Genomic DNA, 27,981 nt, shown 5'->3' with positions numbered 1-27,981 from the left:
TTCCCTAGGCCAGCCCAGGTGCTCCCATCATCACTAAGGAAGTGTGGGGATGGGGTCTGACCCCAGGCAAAGTTGTTTGAGTAACAAATTGGTAAGCAGTCTCTGCAGGAAACTTGGTAACGAGGACAGAAGAGCCAGGGCTTAGGAAGATGGCAGGATGAAATTCCTACACATCTTGGGGTAGACACGCCTGTCATCCATCACCCTGAGAGCAGTGTGCAGGGCACACATGGGGCAAACTGCTTAACTCTCCACATTCCCTTACAATTAACGAGCCAACCCCAGTGACTGCTTTACTTGGGTTATCCACCCCAGACAGATTTAAAGTTTCAAGGAAACCCAGATCTCCCTTTTGTGTGATAAATGAGTGCACAGCTCGAGGACCTTGGCGACTCACCAAGGAGACTGTTACCTTGGAGCAGCCCAGTTACCACCACAGACGCAGAGGCTCCAGGGTGTGGGCTGGTCCCCCACGTGCATCTCCATTTGTAACCATCCTGGCTGGGGGGAGGGGAGCAGCAGGAGTGAAGGAGTGATGAGTTGGGCCTCCCTGGTGGCTCAGACAGCAAAGAATCTGCCTGCAGTGTGCAAGACCTGGGTTCGATCCCTGGGTTGCAAAGATCCCCTGGAGGAGGGAGGGCATGGCAACCCACTGCAGTATTCTTGCCTGGAGGATCCCATGGACAGAGGAGCCTGGCGGGCTACAGTCCACGGGGTCGCAAAGAGTCAGACAAGACTGAACAATTAAGCACACATACACACCCATCACTTCATCCAACACCAACCCCCCGAGAAACAGAGGGAAAGGATGCACACTGCCTCTATCAAAGGGGCTTTCTCTCTGAGGGCCCACCTGAACTCCTTTCAGCTCCAGGCAGCTGACTTTTAGACAAGCCTCTAAGAAACAACCTTATCAAACCAGCCAACTCCCCTGCCTCTCTTCTCCACCTGCCCCAGTCCCTTCACAGAAAGGGAAAAGAGCCCACATTACAGTTAAATTCTGCCCCCAGACAATTCAAGGGCAATGATGAATTTTGTTTTCGATGTTCCAACCTATAAACAGTACATACCACATTCCGCGGGTGCCCCACCCCTAGTCACCTTCATCCAACACCTAGATGGGAAGTTCCGGCAGTCATTGTGGTCACCGGTCATCACTGAGGCTCATCAAGGGAGTTATGTCCTGGGGCAGTGGTTCTCAAGATTTAGGGTTCATCAGAATGAGCTGAAGGGCTGGTCATTCTGACCCAGCAGGTCTGGGGTGTGAGAATTCGGGTCTCTAACAAGGTCACAGGGATGCTGATGCTGCTGGACGGGGGACTTAGGAGCCTGCTCTGGGTAGATGTCTCACCTAAGAACCACCACAGAAGTTCAGTTCAGTTCAGTTGCTCAGTTGTGTCTGACTCTTTGTGACCCCACGGACTGCAGCACACCAGGCCTCCCTGTCCATCACCAACTCCTGGAGTTTACTCAAACTCATGCCCATTGAGTCGGTGATGCCATCTAATCATCTCACCTGCTGTCATCCCATTCTTCTCCAGACCTCTATCTTTGCCAGCATCAGGGTCTTTTCAGATGAGTCAGCTCTTTGCATCAGGTGGTCAAAGTATTGGAGTTTCAGCTTCAGCATCAGTCTTTCCAATGAATATTCAGGACTGATCTCCTTTAGGATGGACTGGTTGGATCTCCTTGCAGTCCAAGGGACTCTCAAGAGTCTTCTCCAACACCACGGTTCAAAAGCATCAATTCTTCGGCACTCAGCTTTCTAGTCCAACTCTCACACCCCTACATGACTACTGGAAAATCCATAGCCTTGATGAGACGGACCTTTGTTGGTAATGTCTCTTCTTTTTAATATGCTGTCTGCTGCTAAGTTGCTTCAGTCATGTCTGACTCTGCACAACCCCATAGACGGCAGCCCACAGGCTCCTTTGTCCCTGGGATTCTCCAGGCAAGAGTGGGTTGCCATTTCCTTCTCCAATGCATGCATGCATGCTAAATTGCTTCAGTCGTGTCCGACTCTGTGCAACCCCATGGACAGCAGCCCACCAGGCTCCTCTGTCCACAGAATTCTCCAGGCAAGAGTACTGGAGTGGGTTGCCATTTCCTTCTCCATAATATGCTGTCTAGGTTGGTCATAACTTTCCTTCCAAGGAATAAGCATCTTTTCATTTCATGGCTGCAGTCACCATCTGCAGTGATTTTGGAGCCCAAAGCAGACAAGGCCACAAACGCAGGGGAGCCAGCTGGGGACCCTGAGTGGGTGGCTCTTTCATTCATTGAAGGGGGACAGGTCTGTGTCCCTTCCTCTTGAATCTCGGTGAGCCTTTGACAGCTCTGATAGAATGTGGTGGTGTGACTTCGGGGCCAGGTCATAAAAGGCCACACAGCTTCTCAGAACACGTGTCCTACAGGAAGCAGCCAACGTTAGGACGACACACTCCCTGAGCCGGCCTTGCTAGAGAGGACAGGTGTGGCCCCAAACGAGCCTGCTTCCAGCCAACCCCACCACGGGACAGACACAGGAGAGAAGGCAGGCCTGTCCATCTGCCAATTGACATCAGTTGAAGCCACAGGAAGCAGAATTGCCCAGCCCAGCTCTGTTCTAGTTCTAAAAGATTCCATCGTATGAAACGGTGATCTTTTTAAGCCACGGAAGTTTTGGGTCAATTTGTTACTTAGCAATAGGTAACCAGAGTGGCGCACTGGGTTGGAAAGGGTAGGTTAGCAAACCACACGCAGTGAACGGATGGGGCCCTATGAGAGCCCATGGCCTGGGCTTGGCACCCTCTGCAGGGATCAGTTCAGATCTGTCTTAGCTCCTCTGGCCTTCCATCCACCCATCTGGTCAGGAGAAAAGCCAGAGCCCAGAGCAGCCTTAGCAATCCTGTGGCCCAAGGTTCCTAGCACAGCTGGAGACACGCCGTCCACTGGGGTGGTGGTGAATGACTGCAGTAATCGCCCAATAATTGCCACAGCTCCCGAGGTCCAGTGAAGTTTGCCCTTCCTCCCATGGGTGGCTTTAGCGTCTCTGCCCACCCCACCCTCGATCCTGAACTTGGCCCAGTGACCTCCTTTGGCCAATGAGGTGTCAGCAGTCATGGCGTCCAGCACCCCTGCCCCTGCCATGGCCATGTGCCCAGGCCCGGCCACTGGAGGACAGGACATGGAGTTGACTTGAGCGACCCGTGCTGTGTGGGCTGTCACCCCAGACAGATCTGTCAGACCCCAGGCACAGGAAGGGGTCAAGACCAGAACTGCCCAGCCAGATCCGGTCTAAATTGCAAAATGAATATTTACTATCTTAAGCATCCAGCTTTGGGATGGTCTGTTACCTACTGCTGTAACAGCAACAGTTCACTGAGGATCAGACTCCCTTAGGGGACGGACACGCACCGCCGCTCCCGAGAGTCCGGGCTGTCTCTCGTGTCTAGCTGAAGGCATGGGAGACACTTGGTACGTGGCAGAGGATTCCTAGCCTTGTTCTCTGAGTGTTCAGCCCAAATCTACTGAGCACCCAACAGGTTAAAGACACCAGCGAATTCAAAAGGAACGTGGTCACTTCCAGCCTGGGAGGGGCACCAAGAGCACCAGACAGGAGTGGGTGCTGCTGCACCCCAGGTGTGGAGCGTGAGGCAGCAGCGGGGTCCCTTCGAGACTGTCGACCGGGGGGTCAGGGGTGTACATTGGCCCTCTGTTGTAGTATGGCGGTCCAGGTGAACTAAAACGACTAGGAGACACGTCCAGGGAGTCAGTTTAATGCCCCCAGGGTTCTCAGACCCAGTACAGCCTCAGACTCCACGAGGGTTGCTACAGCCATCCTTTGGTTCTGATTTTCAGGCCTCTTAAAACAGAAGTGTAAATGCTAATGATCAGAAACACCAAATTAAAAAGGGAATCAATTTAGATAATTAGCCTTAAGCACAAAGGATTCTTAAAAGAACCCTACATTTTTCACTGACTCCTAGATGGAGTTCTAGTAAAAAAAAAAAAAAGAAAACTCGAGAAATGTATATTGCTGACCTTCATTTTTTACTTATTTTTTTTAAAAAGAGTAAACCAAAAGAAAAAAACTTTACAGCAAATATTTTGCATAAATATAAACATGCATGTCTACTTCATAATTAAGCAAAATAAAACTTTCAGGCACAAGATTTTAATAATCATTAAAGAACGAGACAATGAATTTAAGACAGAAATAACAGGAGCAACAAAGACATTTCATGACATTTCAATTGGTCTTCTCGTCCAACCTACTGGTTAAGGCCTGAGTTTTATGGATCCTACCTTCCTCACCAAATGGAAACATACGCTGTGGCTGCACCTAATGCATATCCACATGAGAGACAATTACTCTTTCAGAATAGTGTAATAAATACTTCACATGCACACACCCCTCCACACACACCCTACTTAACCAGCCTCTCAAATAGGGAAGTAATAAGGATCTTGGAATTTTCAAGTTTTCCCACCACTGAAACACATACACATTAAAACCACACTTTAAAAAAATGATTCTGCTACAGAAATAAAAGAGTTAATAAGTGGTGTCACGACACATCTCTAGTCTGTTACGTTTCCCCGAACCACGCCCGTACGGCAGCTTGCTTGCCACGGCTCCTCAGATGCTTCACTGCACCCAGTGGCAGATGGAACACAGAACAAGGGAAAGGCCATTTTAACGCTTCGGTCGGACAGTCTCCAGCTGTCCCTGGAGGCCGGGAGTGTCCCCGCGGTTCTGTGCCCTCTTCACACCAGGCCGCAAGCCTCTCCAGTCTGCTCCTGCGAGCTCCAGGCAAGAGGAGAACCACAGGGCCTGCTCAGGGCCCACGCCGACCAGCGCCTGAGCAAGGGGAAGGTCCGTGTGGGCTGGTGGCACCCACAGAGCCCCGTGAGCGGGGCCGGGGCAGGCGGCTGACAAGGCACAGAGGCAGGAAGAACAGGTCCAGCTTGGCTGGCAGGAGGGCACTCGTGAGGGGGAGTCTGTGAGGCTGGAGGCTTCATTTCCAAAAAGAAAGGATTCCTTACTCTGCCGGGCAAAGCTGGAGGGCATGCAGAGGCAACCAGCACAGACTTGTGCGGAGAACAGAACCGGGGCTGGGCCAGCAGCTGTGACAGGCCTGCAGGGCCAGCATGCGGGGATGGGGCGGGGGCTGCGTGCAGAGCCCACCCCCCAAGGCAGGCCACCGGCAGGCACTGCCGAGGCACCCACAGACCCCGCACAGGCCCAGACCCCGGGCTGGCCACGCGCATCAAGCCTCTGAGGAGAGGAAAGGAGGGAGAGAGGCTTAAATAGATCTATCTTTAGTCCAAGTTCCTGGTGCCCGCCCCAGCCTGAGCAAGTGAAGAGCGGTGAAACAATTCCCACGTCCAGAAACAATTCACGTCTCCCAGCCATCACCTTCAGGCTTCCCTGGCAGCTCAGGCGGGAAGGCATCCACCTGAAGTGCAGGAGACCCAGCTCGATCCCTCACTCAGGAAGATCCCCTGGAGAAGGCAATGGCAACCCACTCCAGTATTCTTGCTGGAGAATCCTATGGACAGAGGAGCCTGGAGGGTTACGGTCCATGGGGTCGCAAAGAGTTGGACGTGAGTGAGTAACTAACATACACAACCACGACCTTCAGCTTCCCTGAGCTGTCATTACCAAGAAATTAAAAACAATCACTTCATTCTAAGTAAGTTCCTACCTGCCATGAACTCCATGAAGCCGCGTGATGGGCAGAGGACCCAGCACAGGTGCTGGAGTGACCCTGAGCGCAGCTGGTGGAGTGGCGTGAGCAGGCTGCCTGGCCCCGACTCCAGCTTACTGGGACCACCGCGCGGGGGACACAGATGACTTCGTGAGGCTCAACTCAAAGCCCCTGCCACCAATCACCTAGCTTCTTCCTGGGTCCAGACTGCTTCCCTCCACTAGCCAAGGAGGGAGAGGTCACTGGCGGGAGAAAGGTCAGTCTTCATGTTCTCAATACGGCTGAATCGAAGCCGACAGATATTTCTCAGGACATAATCATTCAGGTGACAGAAGTGGGCGACTCCATACTAACACACTGATTGTAGGACAACTTATCACACATCCATGGTGTACAGACGCTTCCCCCCAATAACAGATTCATCTGGAAACGGCACACCACAGAAGGCAATCCCGTGACTTCCTTCTGGTTGCGTATAAAAAATGAGCCAGCTTGGGACTCAGGCACAAACAGCGGTGCAAAAGCAAGAATGGGGGAGCCCTGCCAACACCTGCTCATTGCACACTGCATGCCTTCCAGCCAGACCGCAGTCTGGAAGGCAGCTGCCGGCCCATCTGCCCAGAGGCCTCCTCACCTCAGCCCTCCCACTCGTCCCCACTGGCAGCCTTCGAAAGAAGCCCTGTCGTTATGGATCCATGCAGAGCTTAAAGCCCCAGTTTAAGCAAGTCACGGGCATCAGCACCATGGCTGCTGGCTTCCTTTCCTTCCCACCGACCCTCACGTGGGACTGATGTATTCAGGGACTGCGTGGATCTAAACTGGAGAGTAGGAGCCCGCACTTCTATCTTTTGGAATCCAGGAAAAGCTCCGATGCACAACACAGCTCTTACACAGGCCCATGGACAAGACTCTCTGGTTCCAGTAAGATTCAGGGGCAGAAATGGGAAGGCCTGGTCTGGGGCAAGACGCTGGCCCCACGCCAGCCACGCATGTCCCTTCCTCATCTGCAGGCGTGGGGCTGAGCCACGAATCCAGGCCCCCCCACGGACGCTCTCGTACCCCTTCCTGAAGTCCGTTTCTACACAGGCCTGCCAGGCCGGGTCAGGCAGAACCTCCTCACCACCTCAGGTCCATAGCTGGAAGTGGCTGGAACATGCGTCCGTGCTGGGGTTTGAGGCTGCCCCCACCCCCACCCCTCCTTTCACTGGGGCAAACCATTTGGTCATGCTGGTGGCTGCTGAGGTTTGACACTGAAGCACTGGCCAGGAGAAGAAGTGGCCTTTGAGGAACCTAGACCAGGGCACATTTGTCTAGTTTCCATTAACAGTGTTAACCAAATAGAGATACAATTCTGTTAGTTCTGCTATAGATCTACTTAAAACTTTGAAACATTGAGATTGTTCAAAAATTACGTGAGAAAATCACCCATCACCACTAAGTTAAAGACATGCACGTCTGAGTGCTTCAGAGCCTCCAATTCCTCCTAGAGTCACGATCCCCGCATTTTCCTCTCAGCGTGGACTGCACGCTAAAGCAGCCTGTTCTCGAGGCAGATCTGTGCACCAAAAAGTTGATTTCAAAAGATCCGGGTCTAGTCATCACTGTCACTGCCAGACTCGCTCAACTGCAAGTCATTTCCTATAAAGAGAAAACAAAGTCAGACCAAAAGGACACAGTTTAGAAACAGCTCCCCCGTGGTTCTTTGGTTGCCTGTCTGGGCTCTCACGCTCCAGTAACACCAGGCTGGCTCAGTTTAATTATGGAGGAAAACTGATTTGGCTCGGCCACAAAACTGGTGCCGTCAACGTTTTAAAAGAATTGCTCTTTTTGCATCTGCAAAGGACAGCAATACTGCGTAATGAGGCAGAGCAGGGAGGGACTGGCTACACGGTTTTTACATGTCTCAATAAACAGCAAAAACTAGTCATAAATTGACTATCTAGTGGAATTGTTCATATAAAGTTTCTTTATAAGAGCAAAAATAATAATACCCAGTTGGGTTTCCTGGTCAGGCAGCTAAATTCTGTTTATGCCAATAATATGCTAATGCAGCATAAACACACACCCAGCCCCTGTGGCCGGAACAGTCACGTTATTTTACACCTCAGGTCTGAACTACTGAGTTCTGTAAAACCTTCAATTTTGTTCAGCATGCAACATCTAGGTTTAGGAGTGAAGAATGTAAAGCTTTTCCATCTCAAAGAATAAGAGGACTCACAGGACCTCAGCTGATACCACTTGGAATAGAACAAAAGTGAACTACATTTCTGGATCACTGATCTCCGGATCACTGATCACTGATGTCCTCTCAGTGTGTTCTCAGGACCCCAGGGTCCCCGAGGCCCTTTCGGAACACTTTGACCCGAGCTCCTCCCTTTTCTAACTATAAACCTTTGTGACGCCAGATTTTCTTCACAGACTTCAACCCACACAACTGATGGCAAGGCTGAATGCAGAAGCAGATGTAAACTCCCTACTTTGTAAAAGCGATTGGCAAAATTTTAAAGCAATGTTACTCTTCACACTAAATATTTTTTTATTTAGAAAATTTTTCATAAAAGTGTTGCTTTTATTATCATATGGCTGATTGTCATTTTTTCAGATGAATTACTGAGTATTTTAAGCATGTCCCAGGTTTAATTTCTAACGTGGTAAACACTGACACAAGCTATAAACGTAAAAGCTCCTTGGGGTCCTCAATAATTTTTATGACAGAAAGAGGTCTGAGAGCAATAAAGGTGACCTCTGCTGTCCCAGATGTGGGAAGGAGGGCACAGCACCAGCAAGTAATCCCAATCAGAAGAGCTGAGCACCATCGCTTACAAAGAAGGTGACATGCATGTGAACAGCTCAGCATAATGGAGCTGAAGATTCAGTTCTGAGATTTCTTAACAGTTTATTTGACACAGGTTCAAGCTGATCCATTTGTTTTTTGGGGGAAAAGATATAATGCATGCTACCATTTAGGAAAACAATACTATCTTCACTCTGTATGTTTTTACATTAGGGTTTAGGAGATCTGTGCTACTTACTTTAACTTTAGGGTTTGTAAGTTGGTTCTGGTTGACGATCCTAGTTTAAATAACTTCAGTACTTTATTGGATATGTGGTATGCAAAGATTAAGGTCTTGCCATTGGAAAAGCTACGAGCCGGGAGAGCTAATAAAGAGCCATAAAGAACTAAAAAGGAGTTTAAGGCACTTAAACATGCACTGAGCTATTTTTGGCTCTTACTTTCTGGGAGGAAAGGAAGCTTGGCACTGACTGGGTAAAACAAGAGCTGAGTTGCACAGTCACAGGCGCTGCAGTCATTCTCCAGTATGAATACCAGAGGTCCAGTGTAAAACTCAGTTCCTGAACCAATGGGGAAGAGTGCCAAGTATACCTGAAATCCAGAAGCTCAGCCTGCATCGTGAGATGGCAGAAGACAGCCTTCACTGGCATCCCAACAGTGCTGAACCCACTCAGGTAGGGGAGCAGGGACCGGCACACACGCGAGTGTGCGTGCTGGGGTGGGAGGGGAGTGCTCTCGCCCCAGCGGGCAGAGGCCTACAAGGCCGGCCCCACACAAGGGGTCTGTTAGACGTCTACAGTGTGGAGCTGAGAGCGACTCTGCCTGCCCCACAGGAGCAGGGTTATGACACCTCCCGAAGTCAGCCCAGGAGGACACCCAGCTCCAGGGACTCTGGCAAGAGGACAGGGCACAGACCTGCATCTCCCCGCCTCCAAGACGAAGACGGCTGTTCTCGTTCCCCTCTGCCTTACCACCACCAGCTGTGAAGAAGGCCACAGACACTACAGTGTCCCTTTCTTCCCTCCTGCCCAAGGTTGGCTGGTTTCAAACTCACACATCAGCACTTCCCAAAATCCACAAAACTTAATTTGTGCCAATACAGAAAAGCAAAGAGAAGGAACAGATTTTTAATTTTGTGCTTCCTGTTTTTACTGCTTGGGGACTTTATTTGCTCCTTTCTGCTTCAAACTGTCTTTGCAGGACCCTTTCTTATGCCGTAAATATCTTCAGGTTTATAGACTCTGGCGTAAGACGACAGAAGCCACTGCTCCGGCCAGCCCTCCCAGCTCCGCCCGGGCTGTAGGCAGGAAGGCCCACTTACTGAGGGTGCTCATGAGCTGCGTGCTTCCCGGCGGCCGCGCAGCTCCGGTCCCGTTGGCCACGGCTGGCCGGCCGCCATAGGGCTGCGGGGGCGACGCAGGGCCGCTGTCCTCGCCGCCACTGCTGGAGCTGTCGTCGTCGCTCCCTGACGAGCTCTCCGAGTCCGAGGAGCTGCTCCCGCTGCTGCTGCTCATCTGCTCAATGATGTCCACTTCCGCCCTCAGTTCTGGAATAGATGACAGGGCGGGGTCAGTGTGTCGAGCTTTCCGCACACAGGGCACAGGCAAAACCCAGAGCAACCACGGATACCTGAAGACAAGCTCCTACCTCTCGAGCCCTTAAAAACAAACAAAATGACCAAAACCAACAAACAAAAACACCTAACATGTCTCCGGAGAGACAATGGAAACATTTAATTCACCTAAAGTACCCAAAATGGACACTGGTTCAAGATAACGATTCTTTTAAGAAATGAAGTTAAATCTGTTTGGCCTTATCTGTTTAAAAAAAAAAAGGAAAAAAAAAAAAAGATTGTGAATGACAGGATTAAACACCAAATAGGAGAAGAGCCATATTTTGCTCAGGGGCTGAGAAATATCTGACCAGGAACTAGAAGGTCTGAGCACTTACTTTGGATCCACCTCTAACCAGCTGGGAGACCCAGGTGGAAGGCAATGAATTTTCCAGGACGCTCTGGAAAAAGAAAGGGCCAGAGCAGACAGCCTCTGGGGTCCTTTCCTTGCACGTCCCACAAGGCTCACAGGAGGGGCCAAGGCTGCTAAAGAATGTCTTTCTCTTCCTCCCCTGTCCTCTTTACACATCTGATGAACAGCCATGCCTTTAGGTGCTGCGTTTGTATTAAACGTAAAGCAGGGAAATAACACGTTTTACCCGACCACTTCAGTGTCCGTGAACGTATTAAGGATCCACCACAGAATACATCGGGGAAGGCGCTAGATTCCCCTGTCCAAACACACCACAAGACCTTAAATGACTATGGTTCCTTTAAGCGTAACTGGCAACAACCAACCACTCATGGCCCAATTCCTATTCAGCTGAAGTGAAAACCTGCACAGTCAGCATTCCGATGTCCAGGAGGAAAAACAAAATCCAGAGGCTTAACAACTGTGCCCCACACACAGAGTGATCTCATTTGCAAAGAGACAGTATTTCCACAAGGTGGAAAAGGCAAATTTCCCAAGGGCAACTTTTTATCTTTTCCTGTTTACTGCTGTTATGGGTTTAATTTTATTTCATAAAACTTCAAAAACATGAAATACAACACTTACCTTCATAACTTCCTAAGAGTCTGGACAACTAAAACCATCCACTGTGGGGGAGAAAACCACGGTGAGCTCTGTCTCAGGCTTGCATTAGAGAGAGCCTGACCAGACAGCTAAGTCCTTCGAGGCCACTGGTCTTTATGGAGCTTTCCTACTTCACACTTTGTGTCAGTACAAAGCACTGGCTGAGGAATTTAACCTAGACACTGTGTTTACATTGACACGCTTGGTTTTCATCCCCAGCACCTGGGAATTCTCTTCTTCCAAAACCCTAAGGTGTGCCATAAGGACCTTCAGATGGTAGTCAGGCTTGTTTAAACCCGGGCCTCTAAGCAGACCCCTGCAGAGACAGCCACAGCCCAAGTCGCTGAACTCCCCCTTATCAAACGAGGTGAGTGGTAACCCCCGCACACCCATCACCTCTGGAATGGTGACCCCTGCATAAACTGCTACAGAGGCAGAGGATGCCCGTGCTGCCAGCCCTGTGACCTCCACACAAACTTCAATGCCCTCCTCCAAGTTGCTACTGGGGCTCCAGAAACCGCTCTCTACCTCTTTTGATGTCATCCAGCTGAGGTTCAGGTGAGGGGTTATCTTTTAAGGGAGAGGTTTTAGGTCCAGCCGGAGGCTTCGTTGGCGCTCTGAACGGCATAGGTGGAGGTGGCGGCGGCTGGGATGGCTGTGGGGGTCGAGGGGGCTGTTGCTCCATTCGGGCTTGGATTTTACTGCTCCCCTCAGCTCTGAAATGAGAAATGGTCTGTGAATTGGAGGGGCAAGAACAGCGGTTCTCAGATCTGCCCCAGTTACCAAGTACCCGGAACCATCTGCAGAACCACAGGCTTCAGAAGACTGTGCCTATGGTTTTAGCACACAGACGACTCACGCTGCTGTGTCCCAGCTCTGCACTGTGCACCAAGGAGGAATGGACACAACACTCGCTGCCCTCAAGGGGCTCACGTTTTTTACCGAGCAGCAGCTAGGGCACTGAGGTAGGATATACTGTGATTGTGAGAACCCGTCTGAATTACAGAAAATGTAACTACTCAACTTCTGCACACTATAAAGTTATAACCACAGGCAAATGAGTTATTAAAGAAAACTAGTTCTGGAGAAGACAATGGCACCCCACTCCAGTACTCTTGCCTGGAAAATCACATGGACAGAGGAGCCTGGTAGGCTGCAGTCCATGGGGCCGCTAAGAGTCGGACACAACTGAGCGACTTCACTTTCACTTTTCACTTTCATGCACTGGAGAAAGAAATGGCAACCCACTCCAGTGTTCTTGCCTGGAGAATCCCAGGGACCGGGCAGCCTGGTGCGCTGCCCTCTATGGGGTCGCACAGAGTCGGACACGACTGAGGTGACAGCAGCAGCAGCTCTGGAAATACTGGCCTGTTTGCAGTTTTTTCCCCATTATCTACTTACCACTTGCTCATTTTGTTACAGGCCAACTCTTGCTGGCAGCACGCAAAGCATTCCACCCCAGACCAAGAAAGTACCATCCATTAACAATTTCTTTTGTAAATGGACTAGCTCAGCATTTTTCAAACTTTGGGGAATCTCTATTAAAATGCAGACTGTGACTTAATAGGTCCTGAAATCTCATACTTTTAACAAACACTTAAGTGATAAATAATAGAACCACTGGGTTACTTCTACTTATAGAATAAAATTTAACTTTAAAATAAAATCTAATTTTCCTCATATGACACATGTAATGCCTGTCAAATTAAAAATTAAAAGAGAGCTCACTATTCAAAACAAATTAGTCATCAATGGCTTCCCTGGTGGCTCAGATGGTAAAGCATCTGGCTACAATGCAGGAGACCTGGGTTCAATCCCTGGGTCGGGAAGATCCTCTGGAGAAGGAAATGGCACCCCACTCCAGTACTCTTGCCTGGAAAATCCCATGGACGGAGGAGCCTGGTAGGCTACAGTCTACGGGGTCGCAAAGAGTCGGACACGACTGAGCAACTTCACTTTCTTTCTTTCTTTCTTTCTTTAAGTGATAAAACACTGCTGGTGCCCAGATGACACTGAGTAGTAACAGAAACCCCAACAACCAACAGCTTCTGGAAGGCTAACCACAGCCCCTGGCTGGAGAAAGTAATCTACCGACACACACTGAGCAGCAGGAGAGGGCTCCATGGCGTCCGCCCGGCAGAACTCCCCTCGGCCCTGAGGCAGTCACCAGCGCACTGACCCTGTCTCTTCATCTGTGTGCGGAAGGATAACACCACCCTTCCAAAAGTTACTTGTAAAGGTTGAACAATGCACGTAAAACATCGAGCACAGTGCCGGGCCTGTGGTAAGACCTCAATAAATGCTGGGTACCTTTTCTTTTTGTGGAATGAGTAAAGAAAAACAGCTTGAGGAAGCATACACAGAAAAACATCGGACTGTAACACTCTCTTTAAAATTTACTCTATTACAATAATTACTGTATCACAATAATAGAACCACTGGGTTACTTCTACTTATAGAATAAAATTTGACTTTAAAAGAAAATCTAATTGGCCTCATTTGACACATGTAATGCCTGTCAAATTAAAAATTAAAAGAGAGCTCACTATTCAAAAGAAATTAGATAAAGCTTTGATATTATAATAATCTCAAATGTATCCTGTAAAAATTTAACGTTGTCACTCTAAAAAAGAATATATATTACTCAATTATTCTTTCATAATTTTAAGTCTATAAACTTAAATCTTATCCCTTTGGTGGTACTGTATCAACAGCCACGTCAGTCAGTTCAGTTGCTCAGTCGTGTCCGACTCTTTGCGACCCCATGAATCGCAGCACGTCAGGCCTCCCTATCCATCACCAACTCCTGGGGTTCACTCAAACGCACGTCCATCGAGTCAGTGATGCCATCCAGCCATCTCATCCTGTCATCCCCTTCTCCTCCTGCCCCCAATCCCTCCCAGCATCAGAGTCTTTTCCAATGAGTCAACTCTTTACACGAGGTGGCCAAAGTACTGCAGTTTCAGCTTTAGCATCATTCCTTCCAAAGAAATCCCAGGGCTGATCTCCTTCAGAATGGACTGGTTGGATCTCCTTGCAGTCCAAGGGACTCTCAAGAGTCTTCTCCAACACCACAGCTCAAAAGCATCAATTCTTTGGCGCTCAGCCTTCTTCACAGTCCAACTCTCACATCCATACATGACCATAGGAAAAACCATAGCCTTGACTAGATGGACCTTTGTTGGCAAACTAATGTCTCTGCTTTTGAATATGCTATCTAGGTTGGTCATAACTTTCCTTCCAAGGAGTAAGCATCTTTTAATTTCATGGCTGCAGTCACCATTTGCAGTGATTTTGGAGCCCAAAAAATAAAGTCTGACACTGTTTCCACTGTTTCCCCATCTATTTCCCATGAGATTAATAAGATTGACTTAATCATAAAGCACACCTTTCTCCCCAGTGACTTCTACGTTTCAGGTCTTAAAAACATTATTTATTTTCATTGCCTTTGAGGAAAAGATATTTTATTGACTTGTCTGAGAAGACACAGGTGGGAGCTGCTGAGCCTGCCAACAGGATGCTAAGTTCCCAGATGGGCATACTCTTATAAAATAACTGAATAGACAAGTAAGTCTACAGAAACGGCATAGCAACCTTTATCTGCTTGTTCACATACCGCGTCTTCTTGACCTGGATGCTGCTGCTGAGCTTTTCCAGCACATACTCTCCAGTGTCGTGATTGATGATCAGCACACAGTCCTTCTGGTAAGGCCGCTTGTTCCCCTTGAACACAGTCATCGGTGGTGTGGATCCCTTTTCAACCACAAAAGAACAATTCAGACAATCAAACCAAATACCCCAGTTATGAATATCAAGACTGAATTTAGAGCTGGCTTTATCTCATCAAATCTTTTATCAGAACTACCCAAACAGGAATAGAAAGGGGATTTCCTTGGTGGTCCAGTGGCTAAGACTCTGTGCTTGCAAGGCAGGGGGCCTGGGTTTGGTTCCTGGTCAGGGAACTAGATCCCACATGCTGCAACTAAGACTCAGCGCAGTCAAATAAATAAATTTTTTTTTTTTTTTAAAGAAACAGAATAAGCTGATTTGCATTTTATTTTTGCTTGGGAAGCCAGGAGTTAAAGAGGAAATAATATAGCAAGAATCTATAACTGTGCAACTATCTCTAAGTAATCAAGAAATAAATATTGAATTTTTAAGTTACTGTACATTTTCCAGAGATTTGGGAAATGTTACAAATAACAGTAAAGTGTGAACTGAGAAACAGAAGTGACGCATTCCTGTCTGACACTGAGTAGAGCTCTCACTATGAGCAGTAAAGCTAGTGAGTGATCTCTGCATTTCCTTGTAATAGGAGAGTCCGGGCTTCCCCTTCATGCTAAGTAACCACACACCTTCTCCAGGCTCACTGTTCTGGCTGGTTCAAGTACCTCAAGCCACTAACCTGCCTAAGGCCTTCCATGACTGCCCAGTGCTTAAGGCCCAAGAAGAAAACCTGTAAACCAGCCACCTGGCCCCTCCACTGCACCGGCTCCTTTCACCCCGGGCTCTGCTGGTTCCAGAGAAGAAGGCACCAGTCCTCTCTGAGAACCACAAGTTCTGTCCTGCAGGGATTTAACAAGGATTCTGTCTGCAACATCCTAACCCCTCCCTCCCTTTCAGTTATTCAACCTTCAAATCTGCTCAAAGGTCACTTCCTCAGGTAAGTCTCCCTAGATTTTCTAAAGTAAGTGCAATGTTTTCCTACAGTTATTTAAACTCCCTAAGGACAAGAAACACGCTTGTTTTCTTCAAGAATATATTCTCAGTACCTAGTAATGAGCCAGCACCACAGTGGGTGGATGTTAACATTTGCCAAATGTATCGTTTAATCCCCTGGATGGAATCAGAAATTGGTTGGCTCCTTGACTCCTGGTTCATACAGTAAAAATTAAGAGCTGGAAGGGACGTTAGGGATCATTTATCTAACCTCTTTATTTTACATTTGGGAAAGTAAGGTCCAAAGGGAGATGATGCAACCTGCCAAAGGCAACAACTAATGAGACAGCAGTTTGAACTGGCAGACAGTTTTTTGGCAGCACAAAGCTTCCCAGGCTCTCTGTCTAGAGCCTTTTCATTCTCTCACCGGTTACCAAGAACTAATCATGTTCCAGGACAGGCCTGGGACATGCACGTGTTCATTAAGACTATTCTGTCTGATCCTTGCGATCAGAGTGGTGCCTTGGTAAGACTTTAGCAGTGTCTCTCTGCGAGGGTTCTCCACTCAGCTTTTAATCTGTGGCTCTGAACCTAGGCCCTGCCTGAAACTGCCAGCCTTAACATCACCCCCTGCCAGATTCACAAACCACGCTGATGCTGCCCCTGCCTCTCCACGCCCCTAAGCTATTGCTGTTTTATACTCATAGGGCACTTGGGCCTCTTTCTCTGCAGCTGCTGGGGGAGGCTACATATGTCTAAAGGAGGAGCCAGGTCCCACCTTGCCTTCTTAGGAACAAATGGGGAAAGGGAGTTTGGGAAAAACGACAAAGAATTTTTTTTACTCAGGAGCCTGGGAAGCATGAATTCCATCCCATCTGACCCCCATAGCTCCTTTTCTCCTTATGTTGGCACTTCAGAAATCCAGAAGTTTTTAAAAAGGAGGAAATCAAATTGCAATAACAGAATATGAGGATTCACTGTGATTCCACATTAAAATACAACGATGTAATAACACCTACAGGGATATGTGGCAGCGTAATTGTGACTTCATCTCCTTTGCCGACCTGAAGCTCTCCTTCACAGGAAGTATCTATAGACGCCGGCTTAAAGTCATCTAAAGGGAAAGAAAAAAAGCATTCATCCACCAGGTTACTTGTATTAAGTGCTTGCACGGCATTCGCATGTAAGAATGGAAATTTGTTGTAATTCAGATAAAAGAAAATACAAACCACTTAGAGTTTCTTAAAATGTCATCTCACTGTGGAAAGCTTCCCATGCACAGCAGCACAGGGAGTAACACAACGAGCCCTGCGCCCCGCCGCCCAGCTTCAGTACCAGTTCCGGGACAACACTGTCTCATCTGTGCCTCCATATACTTTCCCTCTTATCCCCACTGGATAATTTTGAAGGAAAAAGGCTAGAATCTATATAACTTTTCATTAAGCAAAGATACTCCCTTCCCGTAAGTGACAGATGAAAATTCATGCCTTATTACCCCACAATGAGGTGTTTTATTAGGGTTATTTTAAGGATGAAAAGCGACAGAGTATGTTTTTAAAACCCTGTGATTATAAAACACAGTATGAAACATGAAAGGTCACAGCATTTTGGTAAGAACTGTCAAAGTGAGGATTTGCCACACTCCAGTTCCATAGCTTTAATAAGAATATTCCTATAGCTATCTGGAGCAGAAGGTTGAACTGTATTTCCAAAGGTTAATCCTGCCCATGTTTCTGAACTGCAGTTAAGGCACAGCGTGAACAGCCACCTTACTCCCTTTTAACACAAACCTGCCTCAAACTGCAGGCCAGGTACTTCAGTAAAGTGTCTTATTTAAACTGCACGTTGTCCTTCATTCTGCTACAACACCAACTTAGTAAACTGCTCAGGAAATGATGCTGCTCTTATCACATTCCCAAAACCCAGCCCCTCAGAGGGCTGATCTGCTGTCAGCAGGAAGCAGAGTAATGGCCTGGCAAGTGACCACAGGAAAACAGAAGTTCATTATCTACTACGCCCTGTTTCAAGGTGTTGAGTCACATCTAAGAACTCCTCGGACAAAAACAAGTCTTAACCAGTACTGGGGCTACCAGGACGCGAAACCAGGAGTCTGTGAATCATAGTGGGATGCTCTGGCGGCCAATTCTTCACCCAGGATACACAGTGGAAAGGCCCTCCCTCAACAGAGTCTGTAATCATGGAGAAAAAAAGAGGTCCAACATAATGACTATTTGCACATTCCTTATGCCTGCTGGCTTTTGCTTCCAAACATAGATCGAGCTATAACTTATTCCTGGCTCTCCAATCCTAATTTTACTTTCCACCCACAAGGGACTGGATCTGGAGGAAAAGTCAGGGGTAGACTGGTGACCTCAAAAAGACATCAAAGCACGAGAGAAGCTGGCACAGATATATGGAGGAAAAGAAGACGGATGAGGTGCAGAGCTGCGGATTCTGGGGCTGCAGCCGGGCGCCGGGGAGGCCAGAACCAAAGCGGGCAAGGAAAAAAAAGGAAAGAAGACAGGAAAGGAATGGAACAGGAGGGAGTGGAGGCCAACCCCAAGGAAAACGAGAAGAGCTCCTGAAGCGTGGAGATCCCCAGTGGGGATCGGGGTGTGTATCGAGGGGGAGGGGGGCAGGCTGGAATACAAAGAAGCTGGAAACTGATGCGGGGTCGCAGCCCTTCGGTAATAAGAGGGAAAGGTGGAGGATGCCAACCCCGAGGAAACGAGAAGAGCTCCTGAAGCGCGGGGATCGGGTTGTGTGTGGGGCGGTGGGGGTGAGGAGAGGCTGGAATACAAAAAAGCTGGAAACTGATGTGGGGTCGCAGCCTTTCGGTAGTAACAAGGGGACGTGGAGGTTCAGGGCGCAAGAGGGTCCAATGACCTTCGGAAGAAGCATTTGGTAGCGCAAGGCGGAGAAAACCTGGGAGCTGAGGGAAAGGTCTGGAAAAAACCAAAGGAAAAACCCGAGGTCCCCCGAGGGAGGGAACGCCGGCAAGGCCCCCTGGCCTTCTGCGGGGCCGAGGGCGGCCGAGGGGCGGACTCACAGCGGATGGTGTGGAAGGAGGCCCGCGGCCGCTTCTCGAAGCTCTCCCCGAGCCGCAGGCAGTGCTCCTCGCGGTCCAGCAGCGGGTTGGCCGTCCCGTTCATGGCCCCGCAAGGGCCTCGCGCCCGCCCGGGAGCCCTCCTGGCGCGGCCCCGGCCCGAGCCGCCGGCGCCGGCGTCCGGGGGAGCCGCGCTCCCGGGACAGCGCTCGGGGGCGCGCGGGGAGCCGAGCCGGCGCCCACCCGCGCAGGCCGGAAACGAGCTCGGGCCAACGCGTCTGGGCGGGGGACGACTCTGAGGAGACCTGACGGCGGAACTTCCGGCGCCGAGGAGGGACTTCCGGGCCCCCAGCGGAAGTAGCGGGGGCGGTGCCATGGCCGAAGGTCCTCTCCGCGGGGAGAATCCGGATTCGAGGTCTCTCCGCGGGGCGGGGGTGGGTGTTGACCAGTCGAAGGGTTTTGGGTGTTTTTTTTTTTTTTTCCCGCGGTGGCTCCCAAATTCTGCTTCTGAGGCTGCGCCTGGCTGGGGGCTCGGCGCGCCCGGCCCCACCCTTCAGGGGAACCTAAGAACTGCTGACTGGGGCGCCCAGCGTGCGGTGGACTAGGCTCACGCGGGTCGCCGCCGCCCGTCGCGGCTGGGCGGCTCGGCTCATCCGCAGGGTCCTGGCGGCCCCACTCTCCGCGTCCCTGAGCCTCTTCTTCGTCGCTTTCGCTCGCCCAGGGCGGCGCGAGGGCCTCAGTTCCCGAAAGGGGCGCCCCCTCGGGTTCATGAGACAGACTCGGGCCACCCGGGCGTAGTAGCTCCGTTTTCCCCGAAAAACGCCGTGTCTCGCGTCTTTGGCGACGGTGACCGACCGCCTCCGGCTCGGACAGCCGTCGTGGTTGTTTTTAAAGACACCCCCGTTTCGCGGACACCGAACCCTGAGGAACCGTAAGGTTTCTCAGTCAGTTCTTGAGAGTGACTTTTTTTTCCTGCCTAAAGCGGCTTACTGACTGTTCAGGTTGTAATTAAGCCTTTCTGTGCGTGAGAGCCCGGCCGCTGGATGTCAGCCCCCTGAAGGCTGGGGTCTGTGTCTTGTTCTTTGTGACCTCTTCTCCTGTAGTGGAGTAGGGCTTTGTGTAGGCTCAGCATCTAGTAAATGTCTGCCGAATTGAAATGTTAAGTGAAAGAACTATTCTAGAACCACTAACTGAGCATCTTAAAAAAAAAAACCTGTTCTAGAACCCCCAACCGGAATGTTATTTTTTTTTTTTTCCTTTCCTGCGAAGTATCCGATGCTGCTTCGGGCTTGAACCCAGCCTGAGGACCACATCTGAGAGGACCCTGCCTGTGTGAGTGGTATCCGCTTGAATTCCTCAGGTTGTTGAGGAATGGAGAATCTCCAGTAGTGTTAAATGTTCAATATATGACCATCCACGTCGGAGATGGCTGATTTGCAAAGGAGAGGGCTGCAGACAAGGATTCTCAGCTCTGAAGAAGAGGAGAAACTGAAGAGAGACCAAGCTTTAGTGTCTGATTTTAAACAGCAGAAACTGGAAAAAGAGGCTCAGAAGAACTGGGACCTTTTTTACAAAAGAAACAGCACTAATTTCTTCAAAGATAGACACTGGACTACCAGAGAGTTTGAGGAGCTCAGATCATGTAGAGAGGTAAACTAATACTTCACCTTGTTGGAGTGATTCTTCATTTAAAATCTGTAGAAGAGGGGTGTTTTATTGCATTCCCAGGGCGAGTGTGAGGTAGAAAATTTATGAATCCTGTCGAAGGCTTCATGAATTTTTGTATCTTAGATATACACTGTCTCAAATAGTTTGAGCAGTTGCTGAGTTGTAAAATACAGAGGAAAGAGGACTTTAGTGGGCATTTTCTGTTTCTTTAAAGCTAATCTGAAAGTTGTAAATATTGAGTTCTTAGTGAATGATTTCAGTGACGGGTTCATAATGATAATGGTGATGAATACTTCACCACACCCCTTTACAGGAACTTAACAGTAGTGTTCTGTGATTTAAACCTTTCAGTAACATGTTGAAGTTTAGCATTGGTAGTATTCCCACTTGCTGATGAAATTGAGAGACAAAGCTGTTTAAGTGACTTGTTCAGTGACGGAACGCAGGGTGAGGGGAAGCGTTCAGATCTGAGCGCAGGCAGTCTAACCTGAGAGCCTGTTGTGTTGGCCCTTATGCTGCTGTTTTCTCCACACCAGGTTACCCGGTGTTGGACACAGACGAGGCATCAGTGGCTTCGGGTTATCAGCTCACTGGTGAATCGTCTACTCCGAGGGGGCAGAGGCCTTGTTTCCTGTTCTGGACCTTTTAGTTTGTTTCTTCATTAGGTGGGTGTTGTGTACTGTAACTTTGGGTTCTCTTTCCTCAGTTTGAAGATCAAAAATTGACTATTCTTGAAGCTGGCTGTGGGGTTGGGAACTGTTTATTCCCACTTTTAGAAGAAGATCCAGATATCTTTGCCTATGCCTGTGATTTTTCTCCGAGAGCTGTTGAATATGTCAAGGTTGGTGCACCATCCGTGTGTTGTTATGTTTCTGTTTTCCTAGACTTGTCGGACCTGACTTCTACACCCGTTTTCCCAATTCCGGTCTTCTTCCTGAAGGACCGGCTGTGATCACTGTAAATGTAGTTTTCCTGTGTATTTGCATGTATACGTACAGAAACATAGCATTATTTAGAAAAGTAGAAAGAAATACCAGACAACATCCATAAACTTGTGTCCACATTTAATGATTGGCAGCATAGAAGGCAATGGCACCCCACTCCAGTACTCTTGCCTGGAAAATCCCATGGACGGAGGAGCCTGGTAGGCTTCAGTCCATGAGGTCACTAAGAGTCGGACACGACTGAGCAGCTTCACTTTGACTTTTCATTTTCATGCACTGGAGAAGGAAATGGCAACCCACTCCAGTGTTCTTGCCTGAAGAATCCCAGGGACCGGGGAGCCTGTTGGGCTGCCGTCTATGGGGTCGCACAGAGTCGGACACGACTGAAGCGACTTAGCAGCAGCAGCAGCAGCATTTTGCTACTTTTGCTTTATAAACTTTTATAGTGTCATTTATAGTTGTATTTAGTTAAGGACTGCAGCTTACACTTTATTATGTACCTTAAATCTTCTTAGCCTAAAACATTCCTGCCCTTCCCCTTGACTTTTTCCCCAATGACATTGAGTTTTGGGAGAGCAAGCAATTTTATGTAATGAGGTCCCACATTCCAAATTGGCTGATTGTTTCTTTCTATCATTGTTTAACTTGTTGCTTTATGCCTTGTATTTTCTGTAAACCACAAGTTAGATTTAAATCTAACTTAAAACATTTTGAGCAAAAATACTTTAGTAGGTGATGTAGCTTTTATATTGCATCCTGTCAGGAGGCAGTGATCTAATCTCACTGTAAGTGATGCTAGTTTTGGTCACTGCGTTTAAAGTGACTTCCTAATTCCCCTGTTGGACAGGTGTTTTCTTTTTGTCATTAACAGATATGTGAGGGATACTTTGGCAACATGCAGATATCTATTTTTCCATCAACCTTTCACAATTTTAGCACCTTAGACTTTTTAAATAGTGATATCACATTGTACTATAACCTACCTTCTTCCCTGTACATTATATCTTGCCTAGTATTTTCATCCCAGTACATGTAGGTCTACTTCATTTCATTTACCTCTTGCAGTATTTCACAGAATGGATGTGCCATATAGTAATAATTGCTTTGTTGATGATTGTTCAAATTGCTTCTAATTTTTGCTCTCACAAGTAGGATTGATGTAATCAGAATTATACGCATGCCCCAAAACACATGTGTACATGTCTCTGTGGTGACTGATAGAAGAAATAGAATTCCTTGGAGAAAGCATACACATTAAAATTTAAATAGATAGGGCCAGCTGTCCATCCAGAAAATTATACCAATTTATAATTTCACCAATAATATAAAGATTTTTTTCCCTCTATGCCATCAACATTTAACATCAGTCCTTTTTTTGGCTGCACTGTACAGCGTGTGGGATCTTAGTTCCTCAATCAGGGATCAAACCCACACCCCCATGCATCGAAAGCACAGAATCTTACCTCCTGGACCACCTGGGAAGTCCCACCATCAGTCTTTTCTGTATCTCCCAATCTTATAGGCCAAAAGTACTATCTCCATGTTTTAAATTGTTTATTCTTTATAACAAAGTTGAAGACTTTGTGATATGTAAATAAGCATTAGTTTTTCTTCTGCTTGTTTTTATTCCTTTACTCTATATATGTTTATTCGAAGCCTAATGTAGGCCAATCACTGTTCTAAGCATTGGGATGAAGTAGTAAACAAAACAAACAAAACCCTCACCCACATTGGGCTTACACCGTAGTATGAATTGTCTGTTCATACCTTTGCCCATTTTTCTGTCAGTTTGTTTCTTATTTTGCGGATATATTCTGTTATATCTGTTGCAAATATTTCTTCGAGTTTATTAGGCATTGTTTTATGGTATTGTTTTATTATAGAATTTAAGTGATCACATCAAATGAATAATCATTTCCTTTTGAAGTACTAAGGTTTTATGTTTTTGGAGTTCTATAATCACATAGATATGCTTTTTATAGTTTTGGTTATGAGGATTTTTAATTAATCTGGAAAAGTTTGACGATTATTTTTAGAGTATTTCTTGAGCTCTTGTTTTCTCCGAGGATTCCGGTTATCTCTATGTTATACCATTTGCTATTGTTTCCCAGCTCTTGGATGCTGGCTTTTTTGTTTGTTTGTTTTTAACTTTTTTGCCCTTTGCATTTCCAGTTTGTGTACTTTCTGTTGTCTTATCATCAAGTTCACTGATTCCTTTTAGGCAGTAAGCATTCCTGTTGATGAGCCTGTCAGAAGCATTTTTCATTTCTGTTACTATGTTTTTGATTTTTAGCATTTCCCATTGATTTGTAGTTTCTATATCTCTGAAATTACCTATCTGATCTTGAATATTGTCCACCTTTTTCATTAAAGCCTGTAATACGTTAATCATAATTTTTTTGTTTTTTAATGTCCAAGCCTGTAGTTCCAGCGTCGGTGTCATATTTGAGTCTGGTTTTCATGATTGTCTCTTCAGACCATGTTTTTTCTTGCCTCATGGTGTGCCTTGTTCTTTTTTTGTTGAAAGCTAGGTATGTTATACAGGGCAGTGGACAGCTAATAAGGGTTTGTAATAATCTAGACTGGAGTTGTGCTCTGTGTTAAAGTCTGTTGTTGGTATAGTTACCTGTGAGGTTTGTTGTTGCTATGGGCCCATGAGACTTCAAACTCCTCTGGTGACTTTGTTGTTCCTGTTGGCTTTGGGTCTTCCTGTTGTGCTGCTCCCCATGAAGAGTCTGTCTCTTGCAGCTTTCCCACAAGTGTTTCTGCCTCTCCAGGAATAGAGCTTTTCTTTCTCATCCCTTCCCCTCCTGTGTCATCCTCCGGGGTCATGAGGCCATTCTCTCTGCAGATGAAGACAAAGTTTGGGCAGAGCAGTGCCCTCCCCAGGGGCAGTGATGTTCCACTAGTGCCCCAAGGACCCAAGGCCCAGATGACTTTTCCCCTGCGTGTTAAACCTTTGCTCGCTTAAAGGAGCTGAGAAGGTCCAGCCCCAGAAAGAGCCCCGTTCTTTCTGTGAGAGCCTAAGTGATGTCCCTGGTGGAAACACCTGCTAGGGTGTGGACATCCCGGTGGCTTCAGCCCTGGGAGCTTCATGCTGTTTGTCACATTTCTAGTTTTCTAGAGGCCTCAGGTAAGCAAATGCTTGGGTCCTGCATCTCCCTGAAGGCGCCTCTCCCTCTCCACATCTGGGGGTGGCTGGTGGTTCTTTGACGTCTGCTCTCTCATGGGTTCACAGGAAGTTGCTGTCTGTCCCGCTCATGGCCCTGTAAGGATAGACTCTCCGTCTCTCCACCTCTGCACTGGAGCTGGAATCCTTTTATTTCTGCTGCCCTTTAGCACAAGTGGATAGAGCTAACTGTTCAAACAGTGAATTGAGTGAGAAATTCATTTTCCATTCCTGATAATCATAATCTTTGTTCTCTATCTTTTTAAAAAAGTTAATGTCATTTTTGTCACCTGTCTTCTGTTTTATACACTAATGATCCCTCTAAATACATGGGTCTGTTTAGGGACACTCTTTTGTCTCACTGATCTGTTGGTCCCTATTCTCAAACCACACTGTTTAGTACTACATTTTGTAATGTGTTTTGATGTCCTGTAGTATGCCTCCTCCTCCTCCATTGTTTTTCATCTAAAAATTGTCTTGGCTGTTCCTAAAGGTTTTCACTTCCAGATGAAAAAATTCACTTTCTCAAATTTCTAGAAATCTGAAGATTCGGTTGAGATTGTAATAAACTCCAATCTATCTATAAGAGTTATAAGTAGAACTGACCTGTCCTATAACTTTATGTATCTGCTTATTAAGGTCCTTACTTACATTAAAGAAAAGTTTATTATTTTTCTCCATAATGCTGTTATATATGTGTTGAAACCTGTTACCATAATGTACCAGGAACACACTTGTAGTTTAAAAAAAAAAGTTTTCTTAGCTTGCTGCATCAAGCACGCACCATACCCAGAAGAAGGGTGGGAGCATCTCAGTAAAGGGAGCCGGAAGGACCTCTCATAGGATTCAGGGTTATAGTGGGTGAGTCAGAGGAGTGTTAAGGGAGCAGAGGCAGGGTTTGATTTATCATCCCTCTGGAGTCACATGCTTCTAAAAACTCAGTTTGGAATATGTGATAGACTGCATACGCAGTTAAAAATAATTTGTTGTGTTTAAAAGAGATCATCAATAAGGACCTACTGTATAGCACAGGGGACTCAGCGCAATACTCTAATAACATAAATGGGAAAAGAATTTGAAAGAGAAGATGCATGTATATGTATAACTGAGTCACTCTACACCTGAAACTCAGGCAGCATTATTAATCAACTATACTCCAATATAAAATGAAAAAATTTTAAAGAAAAAAAAGGAACAAAATTATTTGTTAAAATGAGATCTTGCCCCTTGTGGCATTATTGAATATTACATGCTTTAATGTGAAAATGACCTGCTATTCAGTAGCAGTGGTTGTTGAGTTCTGTGCAGCAGTGTACATGTGGAAATAGCATCTCCACGGGTGGTGTGCTTTTCTGTGTGTATCAGCATGGATGTTGCATTGAAGGTATTTTGTGTTTTTCTCCTCTCTAGCAAAATCCTCTTTATGACACAGAAAGATGCAAGGTGTTCCAGTGTGATCTGACCAAAGATGACCTTCTGGAGCACGTGCCCCCAGAGTCTGTGGATGTTGTCACATTGATATTTGTGCTCTCTGCAGTTCACCCTGATAAGATGCACCTTGTCTTACAAAACATTTACAAGGTTAGTGATTGCGAGCCTGCATTTGAGGGTTCGACATCCCGACTTTTCACTTAGCTTCCCTCTGAGGCTCACATGCCGTCTTAATTCACAGTCTCCCTGTTCTTACAAGGTGGGCTGTGTAGTCGATGTATGAAGAGAAGTTCTCCTGTGTGAAACATCCACCTTAAATTCTGTTTGGCTTAGTGGCCATAGCTTGCCTTGGAGCAGCTGCTGGGATCTGTGGAGCCCTGTGGTAAAGTGAGAGGGAGCAGGGGCCCCCACACAGGAGCACACAGTGTGCCTCGAGTTAAACCTTACTTCCCAATGTAGGCCGCTTCCTTTACCTCTCTGAGCTTCCATTTCATTACCTGTGGAGTGTTGAGATAATGGTTCCTAGATCTTGGGATTTGGGGTAGATTACATGAAGTGTGTTCTTAGTGCCCAGTGCAGTGCCTAGTAGTGGTGAGTGCTCTTAAAAGTCAGCCACGGTCATTGTTGTCTCTCCCATCGTTGCTGTTAGAACTCAAGCTGCCGCAGCTACCAGCAGACTGCTGCAGCACTCGGGGAGTGAAGTCGAACTTCTCAGTCATGGGACTCGAGACAGGCCACCTTATCATCCTTCCCTTTGATGGTTCAGGTGAAAGTAAAGGATTGAGAAAGCTGGGGAGTTAGACAGCTGGAAAATGGTGGGAGTGGTCAGAGGGTGACTTGCATGACATTGAAAGTATTGCCTTCACAGTATGGGCAAGACTTCAGAACATTACTGTGGGAGTGAGTGATTAAAAGGTGAAGGACAAAGTCTTTGAAAGGGAGGAGCTCAAATCATTGAATCCAGCATGTTTGGAAGGGTAATTCCTGTGTATGTTGAAATTCATTGGAGTTAAAAATGGAGTAGTGTATGGATAAGAGCATAAACCAGAAGATACATTCATCATGAAATTGAGGGAAATGACCCTGGAACTAATAGATGCCCTTGTGGCTCAGTGGTAAAGAATCCATCTGCCAATGCAGGAGACATGGGTTCGATCCCACATCTGGGTTGGGAACGTCTCCTGGAGCAGGAAATGGCAACCCACTCCCAGTATTCTCACCTGTGAAATCCCATGGGCAGAGGACTCTGGCAGGCTACAGTCCATACTGTTACAAAAAGTCGGACACGACTTAGTGACTGAACAACAACAATAATATGGGGTAGTGGGTGATGGTATGATCTGATGACAGGAGGTTCAGAGCTGAAACTTGAGGGCAGAAGGGGGGATGCACAGAAAGGAGCAGTGGGGGGGCAAGGAGGACCCTGCCCCATCCCCACGCTTGGTGGCACTAGGGCCACGGGAGAAAACACGCCTGCTTGAGAGGTGGCAGGGAGAACCGTGTCCTCAGGGGGCAGTCAGGTTGTTAGCACTGGAATGTGAAGGGAGCATTCAGGATACCAGTGATTTCACTGATGAAGGTTCCAGGGACTAGGAAGGAGTGGGAGACAGGAGTAAGCAGTGTCTGGGACTTCGTGGGGATGACACTGCCCACTGTCAGTACTGTTCATCGTGCTGGAGGTCCCAGTCAGCTGGAAAACAGCAGAAAAAGAATGAGAAAGAAATAAAACGTTGTTTCCAGGTAGTATAATTGTCTAATGAGAAAATATTAAAGAATATTAATATTAAAGAATTACACAGATATAAGATGAATGTACTCAGTGCCACAGAATTGTATACTTTATTTAAAGAAGTAATGTGCACTGTGTCATCCTGGTCCACTTCATGTTATATTTTACCCTTTTAAGTTCGAGGTTTTTGGTAGACTTTTTATTTTGGGGGGAAAATTGAC

The 27,981-nt window shown here is 47.4% G+C and overlaps 2 protein-coding genes across 7 annotated transcripts in view; one reads left to right on the top strand and one right to left on the bottom strand.

Annotated features, from left to right (window-relative positions):
- Positions 1–4,011: 4,011 nt before the first annotated feature.
- Positions 4,012–19,195, bottom strand: EAF1 (ELL associated factor 1). The gene is made up of 6 exons (XM_061424931.1): positions 18,823–19,195; positions 16,793–16,887; positions 14,731–14,867; positions 11,643–11,830; positions 9,809–10,033; positions 4,012–7,331 (listed from the first exon to the last, which is right to left on the bottom strand). The coding sequence occupies exons 1-6, from the start codon at positions 19,193–19,195 to the stop codon at positions 7,285–7,287; spliced, it is 1,065 nt and encodes a 354-aa protein (XP_061280915.1). The 3' UTR covers positions 4,012–7,284.
- Positions 19,196–19,301: 106 nt separating this feature from the next.
- Positions 19,302–27,981, top strand: part of METTL6 (methyltransferase 6, tRNA N3-cytidine) — a 29,952-nt gene continuing 21,272 nt past the window's right edge. For 4 of the 6 annotated variants that reach the window (XR_009737915.1, XM_061424952.1, XM_061424970.1 and 1 more), the window contains exons 1-3: positions 20,245–20,469; positions 21,194–21,328; positions 26,011–26,181. Coding sequence is in view for 5 of the 6 variants with exons in the window: in XM_061424952.1 (XP_061280936.1) it covers positions 20,245–20,469; positions 21,194–21,328; positions 26,011–26,181 (531 nt within the window). In the remaining variant the exon portion in view is untranslated. Of the gene's footprint in view, positions 20,470–21,193; positions 21,329–26,010; positions 26,182–27,981 lie in introns of all 6 variants that reach the window. The other 2 variants (XM_061424962.1, XM_061424939.1) reach the window with 1 other exon arrangement.

This window comes from Bos javanicus, chromosome 1 (assembly GCF_032452875.1).
Source record: "Bos javanicus breed banteng chromosome 1, ARS-OSU_banteng_1.0, whole genome shotgun sequence".
In the NCBI taxonomy this organism is placed as follows: domain Eukaryota; kingdom Metazoa; phylum Chordata; class Mammalia; order Artiodactyla; family Bovidae; genus Bos; species Bos javanicus.
Note: the sequence above shows the minus strand (reverse complement) of the source record. Positions and strands in the feature narration are given on the sequence as shown.

Excerpts from the sequence above, each read along its gene's own strand:
- EAF1 (XM_061424931.1), bottom strand. The coding sequence starts at position 19,195 with ATGGCACCGCCCCCGCTACTTCCGCTGGGGGCCCGGAAGTCCCTCCTC. Across the intron at positions 16,888-18,822 it reads CTCCTTCCACACCATCCGCT|ATGACTTTAAGCCGGCGTCT; the intron begins GTGAGTCCGCCC and ends CTTTCCCTTTAG. Across the intron at positions 10,034-11,642 it reads GCTGGATGACATCAAAAGAG|AACTGAGGGCGGAAGTGGAC; the intron begins GTAGAGAGCGGT and ends CATCTATTCCAG.